At 37.5% G+C, this 14885-nt stretch overlaps 1 protein-coding gene across 1 annotated transcript in view; it reads left to right on the forward strand.

Moving 5' to 3' along the window:
- The first annotated feature begins 11010 nt into the window (after positions 1-11010).
- Positions 11011-14885, forward strand: part of LOC124268176 (sodium- and chloride-dependent GABA transporter 3-like) — a 38036-nt gene continuing 34161 nt past the window's right edge. The window contains exons 1-2 of the mRNA XM_046703200.1: positions 11011-11121; positions 11507-11638. Coding sequence (XP_046559156.1) covers positions 11043-11121; positions 11507-11638 — 211 coding nt within the window. The 5' untranslated portion in view covers positions 11011-11042. The remainder of the gene's footprint in view (positions 11122-11506; positions 11639-14885) is intronic.

Below are 14885 nucleotides of genomic sequence, written 5' to 3' on the forward strand. Positions count from 1 at the left end.
TTTGGAATCTGAGAGTATAATCCTGTGAAGAAATGGGTGGTGATGTTATATTTTGAAATTAATTTTTTTTCAAACCAATGCGAGGTAAGTACGTTGCCAATCTTTGATATAGGCAGACTGGTCATTTTCTCTTTCTTGCATAATCTATTTGCGCTACAGTTTGCCTGTGATCGAACCGAACGACAAAAGCGACTGTCGACCGTGACGAATGAGTTTTCACTCACAATTACCAGAAGCTACTTTTCACATTGTTTTTTTCACATTTACATAACACATCATTTCAACCGCTCAACAGATTATTGATATGGACATCAAAGGTTATGTAATTTTACGTGCAGCGTGTTCAATACAACTTTGTCCGTTGTCTGTATGAATATCCATGGGGAGGGCGTTTGACTTTTTGCCTAATTCATTAAATATGCATAAAAGCTATTCTTGGGAATCAATATTGCTTACTCACTGGGTAATTCTGGTTCATGGAGCCCAGGTATAAAACGTGACTGTGACTCACTCTCTTGTATTCAAGCATTTTTATGTAATTGATGAACATTAATCCGAAAGTATTTGTACATATATGCAAATGTATAATTATTACTTAGATATGTTAAAACTGCAAATATCCACCGCCTGCTTCGAAGTTGGACCTAGAAGGTAATCACGAACTCCTAATTTTTATAGATATATGTCTGTCTTGGTATCACTCGCAGTGAGTCTGAAATATCAAACACATCTATAAACAGAAACAAAAGATTTAATATAAAATATCATGGGCTACATGGCCAAGAGAACATAAAATCACGCTTGTGCAGAAGGCCAGGTGGAACAAATGTTCTTATCTGAATATAATATTTATATGTTAATCGGGAAATTTGATTTTCAACATTTTAACAATCTTCACATTTCTTATGCGAATGAACTAAAGTTCTGTTTACGTTTGTTAGCGAGAGATATATGTAATAGTACCTGGGGTTTCACACTTTTCTACTTTATTTAGGAAATGGACAAATTAAGAGGAAATGGTACTCATCTTCAGTTGTATTATGACGATATTTATTACAATTACGTAAACCAGTATTATTTTTGTCATTGTAATGAAACTGCTTATTTAATACTTTTTGGCTCAGACATCGGCATTTGCAAAATATTCGTGATAAGGCTTTTGTGTGGGCATAACACCATACTGTATTTCTCTGGCTCAAGTAGCCACTTTTATGTTGAATAATGCTTTAGAAACTGTGACCAACTATATTTAGCGTGCCAATATTGAATCTCTTTGCATTAAGCACTGCATAACAATGGATATTTTGCTGCAAGCACGTGCGGCCCAAACATATGTAGATTAATTGTCACGAACATGAAATATGTTTTTTTTAATATTAGCACGATAAGTGTAACACAATATGTATAGATAATCCATATGACAGTATGGAAGCTGTTTTACAGTTAAATACAGTACATTTAGAGAAATATTTGGATAATCCCCCAGCAAAGCAAAAATAGGAAAAGAAGCCTATCGAGCTTGTAGTGCTAATGTTTCATATGCTTTTGATCTAAGTAATCTACATGTGAAGACAATTCTTATAACACTGACTTTTCCAGGTTTACTGCTAAGCTCTATTCATAATAATAGCATTTCCATGTGTCAGGTTTTTGTATGCCTACCACAGTCTTCACATCTTCTACAAGTAAGAGCAGCACGATGCCTCTTACTCCATCCTTGACAACAACGCCTCTCAGTCCACTTTCTTCATTTCGTTTACCTGCTCATTTATGAAAACTATATATAACACAGGTCTTAATATACCTCCTCCACGTACTCCAGATGACGGCGTGGACATTTCAGTTTTCAATCATCCAGTTCTTACACAAGCTGATACGTGGTGATATCTTTCAAAATACGAAACATTTCACCATGTAAACCTTTGAAAACAAGTACCCGCAATAGTTTATTTATATCAACAAAGCAAAAGCCTTACGACAATTTATGAAAGCTGCCTAAAATGTGTGTTTGGATTTTCTCAAATACTTCTGACATAACGAGTGAAAGACACATGCATTATCAATTGTTGAACTTAACCTCTCCAAATGCCACATAATTGTGTTTGGGTCCAAAGCTGGTTACTCCTCAACCTCCAGTGGCGCCTAACAGGCGATATTGTCTCCACAACTGCCTCTACCAAACACTTGGGAGTACAATTGAACAAAAGCCTTTAACATGAAGATGCTGTAAAGGAAGCTTGTAGAAAAGCCAAGTCGTGTTTTCATGCTCTAATGAAGACTGGCTTAAAACCCAAAGGTGTTACTCCACTCATATCCGCAGATACTGTCGGTAAAACAGTTCTACCCTGTATGCTGTATGGCTGCGAACTGTGGAGACAGCTCTCTCGGCATGATATACGGCAGCTCTCCACAACATGGCACTATATGGCAAAATGTATACATGGCTTCCAACTAAGGACAAGAACAGATATGTGTCTCAGTATGATCAACTGGATGCCTATTACAGAAGAGATCTCAAAGTGTCATTTGTGTTTTTTTCACAGACTGTGTTCACTCTTCCCTGAGAACCTATCAAAGAAGCTCCTACACAGAAGACTCTATCAATATCTTCATAACAGTAACAATCAACAGATAGGCTTCTAGCCTCACATAATCAATGTACTACAGAAGTACAACTTGCTGGACACTCTGAATCGTTGTAAAGCACGTGTTTATGTCATTGTTAAGCACGTGTTTATGTCATGTACGATAAATATGAATGACAGAAATGAACTTTTTAACTCCATGTGTGATATTCTGGATGTAGAAACTTTTGTTAAGATCTGGGATCAAGATGATGATGTTATTCTTGCATTTTTACTTGGTGGATGTCCAATTGCGTGCATAATGGAACTAGAAAGAGATGTATGGGCAAAAGTAATAATTAATGTAAGCCATTTTATAAGGAAATGGCGATACTTGCTAAAACACTTGTATGTATATGAACATTTGTGACTCTATCAATAACCTATCTTAATCATTTGATGTAAAATATATTATTACCACACATTGTAATCTTCATTCAGTTGGAGGAAATAAAGAATATCTATCTATCTCACCAATGTCCTAACGCATTCGGTTTTTAAATTACTAGTACATTTAGCGGTCTTAAATCAACGATAAAGGACCGCAAAATTGAAAACAGAGTAGCTTGATCTTCTAAGTTTCTGTCAATATGGCAATAATCCATAAACCTATGATCAAGCAGTTAGATTGTATGAAATATACAGGCTGAATATAAACCCGGTACAAGATTTCAAGGAAATGTACTGTAAGTCCCCATGGTCCCTAGTATGGTGATGTACCTTCAGTTGTTGGCAACCTATAACCTGTTTTTATATTGTATTGTCATTTACAGTTCCAATATTTTAGATTTAATTGCTAGTTTTAAATGGATATCTGTGATACACTAGTAGTTTTACTGTTCGATGATTCGATATCGCTAAATAACCATCAAATAGCCAATTCCCTTCCACTGATTTACCCACCTGAACTTGAATTAGGGAGATAAGTGAGACAACCTCAACTCTTTGATATTTAGATCTATGCATAGAAGTCCAGTTACAGCTGTCACACTGCTGAAACAAATTTATACATCTATATAGTCACAATTGTACAATCAACTCTGCTTTTAGCAGAGATTTCGTATGGACGTGGAAAGGGTTTTGTCGCTTTTATTATACAAAAAGAAAAAGCAAGCATAATTTCGGTGCATTTGGGAAACATACTGAAAGGATGATTTATGATGGATAAATTAAGTTCAAAGAAACCGATTGAAGCTGTTTGTAAGGTAATAATCAAGGATTCCAATGCGCATGTGTAAATGCACGTAACAATTGTTGGGAAATTCATGACAGTCTCGTGTCAGTGTCAGATTAACACAACATAAAGAAAAAAACAACAAACCTTCAAGAATCCTTCTACATTCGTTCTGTCCAAGATGGCCGCGGGGATGTTTGTTTTTCTTTTGAATGTTTGAAGAACGCAAAGCAGGTTTGAATAATAAAAAGAAACAGATGGAAGGGATCCAAACCCACATCATACTCAATGTAGTGATGGTACACATACTTACAGTACATAGTTATAAACAGGAGAATGTTTTTTTTCGCGTAGTTTAAACTAGTTTACGTCACTATTGAGTGAAATAAAGATTTAATGTTCTGATGTATGTTACATTAAAACATGTCCTTTGATATTGCATTTAATCGATTTGTTCCCCCACATCTCCCAACTGTACAAAAGGCATTATTAAAACAAACACAAAATAATTTAAATTTCGTGGAAATATCTGAGAATGCCAAAAGTTCCCGAATAAACACATTGTCAATGGTTGCCAATAGTTGCCATGACTTCTTCTAATCTTCTAACCTATATTTTCATTGAAGTCAGTGTCATGGTGATTAACTATTTCTTCGCCATTAAGTTGCCTGTTGAAACTTATCAATCGATTTAAATTTTTCCTTATGATCTGTGGATTACTGTTCTTGGTGTCCAACAGTGGTCTTTTAAATCACTTGAATACATTTTTAGGGTTTATTGACAGTGTTGTTTCTCCTGGGTGGGTGCAGTTCTTTGTTACCTTTCTATATTTATATATTCCGGCTATACTATCGGAAAAAGTAACCGTATATTGCATAATATAAAAGGTTATTTGACATTTTTTTTACAAATAATATTTAATAAACACGTAGCAAAGCACTTAGTATGAGATTTGATGCGCGTGGCATATCACTTTGCGCACAATTTAACTATTTAACTATTTAACGAAGGAAGCAACAATTCGTGTGAAGTGGCTGACCACTGTGTGTTGTTGCGACTGTCGATGGTAAACATCATAACCCCTCCACACGTTTGAAAAGAAAACGCAAACGCCAGAGAACAAGCAGTCTCCAAATATAAAATGAATAAATGGAAAATAAAGTACAGCTTGGGGTTTCACGTTCATTGTGGGCTACAATTCATAGGGCAAAATTAAAATCTACCATGAATCTAAATAATAACAATCTATTTTGATTTACTGCTGTGTAAGAATAATACTGTATGGCATATCCTCTCAGTCTCGATGTGACTATGTAAAGTGTCGTAAACGAGAGCAGACTTTGGTATCTATCATTCAATTTGGCAAAGACAATCAATATTTCCAGTTTCACAGAATATACCGTACATCAAGAATTAGAGCGACATCCAATAAACTGAGGCAACATCAATAACCACAGTTCCTACAACGACATCTGCAATAATGACATTATTTGTGGCAAGCCAGTGGAATATGTGTGAGCAACACAATTCATGGGCAGAACCTTCTGTGACCTACAACAGCAATCGTTTCTTTATTAGCTGCTTAAACATCTCATCAGTTGAACTACTCTCATCAGTTGAATTACTCATAATTATATTCGAAGTTTCACTGACATTTGTTTTCGTCCCTACGACATATTGAACGCTTGTTCAATGGATAGAGAGTACTATTGACTGAATGTATAGTGAGTACAGGTAACTCCACGTTAATCTCAAGTGAACAGATATGCATATCTGGGGTGCTCAGACCTTTGTCCTTATCAACGTCAAAAATAGAACGTTGGCATATAAAGTCAAAATATAATAAATACGTCCTTGTATTTTCTGTAAATATTTCAACAGCATCAATACCACATTGTTTTACTTTCGGCGTGAATAGTTATCTTCTTAGAAAAAAGAATCATAATAATAACCAAGGTTGTAGAAGAGACAAACTGGGACGTTAATGCCCGGTCACCGTAATCAGTGTTTAACAATCCAAAGGCAACGTTTTTACGAGTTTGTGCGGGTGTTTGCGTGCACACGCGCGCGTGTGTTTGTGATATTTGAGATATATCATCGTGCAGCTACCTTAAAAGCTCTAAGTTGCAATACTGAGATGCTGTTGCCAAGGTAGTTTGCCAAAGCAAGGAAATCAGATCAAAGAACAAACCATGAACATCACTGAAATTTTAGTAGTTGCCGGATTGTACGTGTCAGCTGGTACACTTCACTCAAACACTATCTCACCAAGCAACTAACAAGGCAAACCTCATAGTCCATGGGCTGATATAGGTGACCCTCCCCCCCCCCCGGGGGAATTTTGAAGACTATATTTTTTTGAAAGCTTATCATATGTACATTCTAATTCCAGGTGTTTGCAGGCTGGGTGCGGGGGATTTTTCACGCAGTGACCCCCCAAAGAGGGTCAGGGTGGGAAAAATTTGGGAAAATTAGTTTTTGCTTCCACAAGAGTTGACAAACATAATATCCAGCAAGAACTTAGATTTGAGTAGAATGGAGGATTCAGACGAAGTTGAGATTGAGAGTCTTCTGGACACAATCTATGATGATTCGGCATAAAGGTACATAAATATAAGTAATGGTAACTCAATGTTATAAAAAGCCAAAGTGAGAATAAACCACCATGCTTTATGTATAACTGTAACATTAATTTTGATCATTTTAGAACAATTGAAGAAATAATACTTTCTTTAACCAACTGCCAACTAGACAGTGTAGAAAAACAGCATTCAAGTCTGATTTCCCCTTAGACACAATGCATTTTTCAAATTTAAAGTCTTCCTGTGCCTCTAACTAAATAATAAATGTTAGATATTTTCATTGTTCCTAATAAAGGGCAGTTATTAGAATGTATTTTGTGAAAAAAAGAAAAAAAAGAAATTTTTCCAAATTTTTACCCCCTGGCCCCCCTCTTGGGGGGTCAGGGCATGAAAAATCCCCAGCACCCAGACTACAATAAACCATCTCAAAGTCCTTTCATGCTTTAAGTATAGCTGTAACATTAATTTTGATCATTTTACAGCTATTGAAACAAGAATACCTTCTTAAAACAATTGCCCACTAGAAAGTGTAGGAAAACAACTATAAAGTTTAATTTTTTCGTTAGACGCAATGCATTTTTCAAAGTAAATGTCTTCCTGTACCTGTAACTTATCAATAAACTTTAAATATTTTTATAGTTCCTGATAGAAAGCAGTTATTAGAATGTATTTTGTGAAAAAAGCAAAAACTAATTTTCCGAAATTTTTCCCACCCTGACCCTCTTTGGGGGGTCACTGCGTGAAAAATCCCCCGCACCCAGCCTGCAAACACCTGGAATTAGAATGTACATATGATAAGCTTTCAAAAAAATATAGTCTTCAAAATTCCCGGGGGTGGGGGGGGGGTGTGGGGTGAGGGTGTCACCTATATCAGCCCATGGACTATCATAATTTAGCCTTCAACTCTCCTCTTCATAACCTATGCTAAACAGCTTCAACGCCAGAGAAACATCGATTATCCAAAGACACTTATTTTATTGGTCAGATAAAGCAACACACCGGAACAAAATATATGAATGGATCACTGTATGGCAGTGTGTTAGTGAAATGGTTAAACATGTCCTACATTCTTATACGTCATGAACAGTAAGTAGTAAGGTACATCAACATGAATAAGATCCTCCATTTAGACTACATTTTTATCACTATTTTGCCTTTTAAACCCAGTTGAAAGCGTTTCGGTGATCAATTATTCCCAGGTTTTAAGTATTTTAGTGAAAGGTCATTTAGCAGGAACATTAAGGAAACCGAAACACAAAATGTTATGCACATCATCACAAGAAAATTATCATGGGATTCTTATCAATAAATATGTGTTGTTTGGTGGCAGACTTCGTTTTAAGTCACAAAACCACGCAGGTCATTGTGACGCCACGTATTACATACACATTTTGTGATTTGACACCGAGGTGTATGCATCCTCTTAAAATGAATATGAATATTTCCTCAAATATGAATAAGGTATTGTTTGTTTGTCTGACGCCGCCCTCAGCAATATTCTAGCTATACGGCGGTGGACTGTAAATAATCGGAGCTGGCCAGAGAATCCAGCGAAAATAGCATGAGCATCGATCTAAGCAACTGGGATACGATGACATGTGAACATGTGAACCAAGTCAGCAAGCCTGACCACCCGATCCCGTTAGTCGTATCTTACGACGAGCATGGCTTGCTGAAAATGAATGCAATTTTCGTGGGCATGAATAAGCAAACGTCAGATGAGAGATGAGTGTTCATATTTTCCCTGAAAAAATCTTGACAATAATCGACCTCTCCACCAACACGCAAAAAGAGACAGTTTGTTCATTAAACGATTAGACTAAATGTCATTGACAAACATGACATTTGGGAAAATAGAATCTTTGTGACAGATATGTTCTTTGTTTGTAAATAGTCTCAATCAAAAATTCGGGAACAATATACGCCATTCTCCCTCCCACCAACCGTCCATTGAATACGATATGGACCTACCAATACATGTCTATGTCAGTTCAAAATGTTGGATCTCTCTTGAGCTTCATGTGTAACAGCTGCGATGAATAATGTCAATACATTATGTATTCATAGCATACATATATTATACATATTTAGTAGAAAGAAAGGTCATGATTTTCCAGTGATCATAACAAATAATTGCAGCAGATTAATGTATTGTAACATATAATCGGCAATGCATCATCATATCCCCGTGTGGGTGATAGCTGACATAAATGGCTTGGGACTCGACCAGTGCATTTGTATGATACTGCCACAGTAGGTGTCACAACGTAAATGAGCAAGCATTGATCTGGCGTGACAATTGACATCTATGATTCCCACAATAATAAATTGGACGTGTACAGGTTGATTGTATGTAACTCAAATATTTCGTACTTGCTCCACATTGGCATTTTCGAATCTGGGACCATTTTTGAACACCTGTCGAGTTCAGTCAGGGTCATTAAAACATATTTGCTGAAGTACGATCATATTCAGGCATCGTGTAGAGAACTCTATTGCAGTGCCAGATGCACAGATGGCTAATAATCAACACCTGTCTGAATGTAAAGTGGACAAAATTATGTCTCTTTTATGGGAATAAGGTGAATAGCAGGCGAACAGTGGTAATTGCATGAGTCCTGCAACACTACAGAATAAAAGCGACCAAACCATAACCGCATCTCTGAAAAGGTAAGAGCAGATTGAACAACTCTAAAGTGAGGCGATTTATGGATGCAACATAGGAATGTAAATCGAAATAGGGAATTGCAGTGGTTCCATTTCGTCCGTGGAATATCAAATTTAAAATTGCCTCCACATACAAACCGTTACAGGTTTTGAAGACATTACTGAAGCCTTGAATGTTTTAACCTTGATTGTACAACTTCTGAGCAAGAGTGGTAAATGCCAGTATTTGAGATCTGGACGCTGCATGCTCGTTTCACGTTAAAAGGTCTGAAAAGGTTGTCAATTACGTAAGGATGTGTTAACATAGCAGAGACGGTCACATGTCGACACCAGAACGGATGATTTATCTTCGTGAACAGTCCCGTGCATGTTATATTACTTTCCGTTTCTTTGTAAAGCAATGGGTGTGTTCATAAACTACATTCTCATCTCCCTTTACAACCCTTCAAGTTGAGATGTTATCCGTTGTTATGCACAACATGTACATTAGGTTTCTACCAGGGATATTTCACGTTATGAGTACTAATACAAACGCGCTACTTACTGGAAGGTATTAAACATATAGATATGCATCCGATTCAGCTGTATATGCTCATGTATGGATAAGACCATCCAAATCCGTGAAACTCCAAAACGTCTGGCATCATTGAATGTTCGTATGTACATGAAATATACGGACTGTGTATTATCGTCTATGTTACGCTGCCCATGGTAATTGAATGTAGTCTGTTTGACAAGAAACACCCTTTTTATTGTATGCTGAAAGTTATGTTCTGTTCTGTGAGCGTCCACCAAATGACGTCATTACAATGTAGGGCTAACAAAGATTATATTGCAATACGTTGTAATGGGAGACGTGACACATTGAAATGTGTCTGTGATAACGACAGAGATGTTTTTGTTAAAATTCACATAAATTATTTGGACAAATGCATTTTCACACCTTGATGATCCGTTTCATAAGATAATATATGCGTCCTTGTGCCCAAACCTGAAATGATATTATACGAAATAGTGTTTATGCAGCTGCTAGTGATCTTTCGTCTCTACTCCCTACTGTAAGTACATTTTAGAAGACTCATCCTGTAGCTCTGTAAGCAGTTGCCTATGCATAAATTCTATCATGAAATGAGGGAGTCTGTAACACTGTCAGTCTGTCGACAATGCTAATAACAGAATCCATGGACTTATATCATTAATAGGTTCTTTTCCAATGCTCTGCGCAGAGGAAGGTTTTAACGACAATGTTAATCTTAGACAAGCACACACACACACACACACACGCACACACACACACACATACACACACGCATTGGACAATAGTGCACAAACGGCAAACTAAACAAGAACACAATGTAACAGTAACACATGTAGTAGCAACAAAAAACGACTATAATAAAAGGAACTGGTGACCACTTCAACTGTTACCTCTTTTCCAGATCCTTTCAAAACAGTTATTCTTCGCTGTACATACATGTGGATTCACAGCCAATGTATCTGTATCATAAATTGTAACTGTAATGTGACTAACGAATTGCCTGCTTTTAAACTTGGTGCTATGACTTTTTCTGTTTTTAAATGACAATGTAATGAATATATGCTTTTGGAATAAAACTCATTTTCACTGTACTTACAATGTTTATTAATGCAGACTTGTTCTCGTCACTATATGGCTGGAATAATGCCGATGTGACGTAAAGCCCAACTCAACTCAACTCAACTCACAGCCAATGTTTGTCAGTGTGTCCCGAGAAATTGCTCTTACTTAGCATAAAGACGCAAATCTAGTTACCAAGTTCAAACAGTGGACAGGGGAACACTGCGGCTAAACGCTATGTGCTAATGGACATCCGCCACCAACGGTGGGAAAAGTGTTGACGCTTTTCACCTGCATTCAGTTTCTTTCACACTCGCAAGTCGTTATAACTATTACTTTTTACCCTTTCGTTTCCAACAGAGATGGAGCACGAGAAATGGGGATCCCACGTGGACTACATGATGACAGTTCTTGGCTACGCCCTTGGAGTGGGAAGCATGTGGAAGTTTCCCTACATGTGTGTGAGAAACGGAGGAGGTTAGTATTAGGACAGACATCGAGGGATACAGAAATTTCTGTGTGGCATGTATATGTTTTGGCCAATTGATGTATGTATTTGAAGGTATAACGCCTCAGATGTGTCCCTTGTGTCGTTCACAACGTTCGTATCAAACTTCTTACACGACAGCCGTTTCATATTTTCCATTCGTCGTCTTATCTATATAGTGATATTATGATGTAAAGAACATTATCAGTGTTACCAAACATGACAACATTTGATGGTTAAAATAGTTCCACAATTAATGAAGCCGTTTCGTAGGAATGATCATCAAAAGTATCGTATTATTGCGTGTAATAATTGATGCATTGAGAATTCTTGCATTCACCAATCAGATTCATGTCAGTACATGTTGTTTTGAAGGAGCATTCCTGATACCGTATATGGTATTCCTGATCATCGGCTCAGTTCCCTGTGTGTTCCTTGAAATGGCGATCGGTCAGTTCTCACAGAGTGGAGCAGTTAAAGTATGGAACATGTGTCCACCGTTTAAAGGTACAACACATTTTGTTGCAGTTAATAAATTTGCCGTGACAAAAGGTTTAAGAGTCCCCTTTGAACCAGCAAAAATAGAACACAGACAAGTCTAAAATATTCAATAATATATTGAGCAAACACTGAGCAAGTTACAATGAATGACAATACAGATATCTGGTACAATGCAATTGAGTCGCAAATCTAAATATTGGGTCACAAATCTGAAATATTAACTCACCAGTCTTGACATTCACGGTGAGAACAGATATACTGATTGAAGGTTGTTTACAACGACAGTAGTAGAATAGATAAGCACGGTGTTGAAATGTTGACAGACAGACTTGAAGACGATAGGCAGATGTGTAAACTCCAATCATGTGATACATCCGTGTGTGTGTGGCACATCCGTGTGTGTGAGTCAACAACCAGCCTTTATATAGCTTACACAGATCTAGAGCATTCTAGTAGAGCTAGGCTGCATCTTTATCCACTGAGAACATTCACGAAAACAAGACGTCAAAACAAATAAAAGCCAACCAAGGGAGGCAACTTTCAAAGTGCTATCAAAAAGGTGTACCGCTACAAATACTATTGCCCACACTCAACACTTTCAACATTGTGACCCATAATAACTATTACTTAATCAACGTTTTATTACAAATTACAAAAAGCACACACTCATAACAATATGCTTGGTTATGTAACATCTGTTTGAAATTATAATGGGAAATTCAGGAAATATGTACGCATCCCCGTCGATTTGCTCCCTTTGTTCCTGTACGCTGTTCATAGGAAATATGAATTGCTGCTCAGTTTGGGAAAGTAAAAAGAACCTCATATAATTTAACGAAGAGGCAGTGAAAAGTCCAATGAAAGCTGATACTTTGTAGAAACTGTACAAAATAGAAGAGGCAAACCCTTGTTCATGTTGCATAGATTGTGTTGGTGGTTAACGGAGGAAGCTGGTGTGATTTTGCTCTGTTGTCAATTTGAAATTGTTTATAGCAAGAGAAAAGGGTTGTGGGTATGTGTAAGTAATCTATCAAACTTGCACCACTGTCACGGAAATTGTATATTCACTGCTGTTACTATCATCACAACAACGACCATTCTTCATTTAGATATCTCATGAGTGAGTGAGTGAGTGAGTGAGTGAGTGAGTGAGTGAGTGAGTGAGTGAGTGAGTGAGTGAGTGAGTGAGTGAGTGAGTGAGTGAGTGAGTGTGTGTGTGTGTGTGTGTGTGTGTGTGTGTGTGAGTGAGTGAGTGAGTGAAAATTTGACATCGCATCGGCAATATTACAGCTATATAGCGATGAAAACAAGGTGGACTATATGATGAGTACGTATTTGTTTCAGTAGTATTACAGCTGTACGATGTGGTTTGTAAACAATCGAGTCTGAACCAGACAGTCCAGTGATTGTAACCATGCGATACGATGACAGAGCCTGTTTTTTATGAAGCACTATGGAATAGTCATGATACTAGAATAACAATTTATACATTTTTAAATACAGAATTGTACGTATAATCAATATTTGTTATAAAAAGTAGTTTTATGACCCTGCGTTTTGTTATACTAGCCTTTACCCATGACCTAAATTAATACATTTCCTCCAGGTATGGGAATGGGGAACGTCCTCATCGGCATATTCTACAGCACCTACTATGCTGCCCTGTTTTCCTGGTTAATCTACTACTTCTACCACTCCTTCTTTCCCAACATTCCCTGGAGTAACTGTGACAACCCATGGAACACACCATCGTGTATAACGTTCAACAAAGTCGGCGATGACGCACCTGCCAACGCAACAAATCATTCACTTGATGTTTCCAGTGCAGCGATGGTCATTCAAAATTCTTCTGCCTTGCCTAATGGAATCAATGTGACGGGGATCACTTCGGCTGAAGAATTCTGGACGTAGGAAGGGAAACCACATGTTTTCATATAAGATGTGTTTTTTCTGGATACTGTACACTAGATAATAATATACAAAATGTGTACAAAGCCCTGTGTGCTTTAGCACTCTAAGGCGCTTAGATGATGTATACTGGAAGTGTTTCAGTACTGATGTCACAGAATTAGTGGTCTTAGTAGATATTTTCTTCAGCCATGATGGCTCTGTTGCTCTCAATATGGTTTGCGCTACGTGAAACAACAAACAGAATACATGGTCTGAAACGATGATTTCATGTTCATGCTGAACACGATGTTACTCAGCGGCATGATTCAGACTGATAATGCTAACTGTAAATAAATACAACAAAACCTTTCCGGAACCAGTTTAAGCTCAGGCATCAATCCGAAGTGCGAAATCTGTTAATTAATGTTCTGACATCGCTTCAAATGTTGAATGTGTATGCTTTATTGTGAGGTCAAAATGGAAGTTTCATGAACCGTCATTATAAATTAGCTCTCATCCTCTATCTGAGTCATGATTCAAATAACTCCTGTTACCTGTTATCAGTATTATATGCATCAGTACCCGTAATGTACCTCTATTTTGGACAGGTTAAAGGTCCTACAGATTAGCGACGGCCTGGAACATCTCGGTAGTATACGGTGGCCTTTGGTTGGCTGTCTTGCTATCACATACATCGTAGTGTTCTTGTGTCTCTTTCGAGGGATCAAGGTTTCAGGAAAGGTAAAGACCATCAGAGACAGATCGATATAAATGCGACGCGTTTGTCGATTGCATACATTTATATAATATATCCTTTGCTTTTTATTATTATAGCATATTTATATAGCGCACATATCCACGCAACTAGTACATGCTCAAGGCGATGGTATTTTTCCCTCATTGGAAGTCAATCTCAACGGCACATCGTATTATCAATCTCAACTCCCTGGGAGTATAGAACTCTTGCAGCCACTAGGCGCACCAAGGTTTTGAGGCTCTCTCATCCTAACGAGGTTCCTGATCTTTGGTTTGTCAGAGCATACACGTGGTCCTAGTATCTACTCCAGTTTATTTCCTGTTTCTACGACAACAGGTGGTGTACGTCACCGTGGGCCTTCCTTACATCATCGTGACTGTGTTCCTCGTCCGGGGTTGTCTGCTTCCGGGTTCGGCTGACGGAATATATTTCTTCATTAACCCACATTTTGAGAAGTTGCTGGATCCACAGGTGAGGAAGATTGGCGGCCCTTTCACCAAAATGTATTATATGATCTGCAGTTTTGCAAGATTTTGCAGTTTTACTGTCTCTCGTAAGTAAATGAAAATGATACGAACACGTTATCCACGTTGAATTTGTCTTATT

Source organism: Haliotis rubra, unplaced genomic scaffold (genome assembly GCF_003918875.1).
Source record: "Haliotis rubra isolate DU_JTF1 unplaced genomic scaffold, ASM391887v1 Scf1369, whole genome shotgun sequence".
In the NCBI taxonomy this organism is placed as follows: Eukaryota; Metazoa; Mollusca; class Gastropoda; order Lepetellida; family Haliotidae; genus Haliotis; species Haliotis rubra.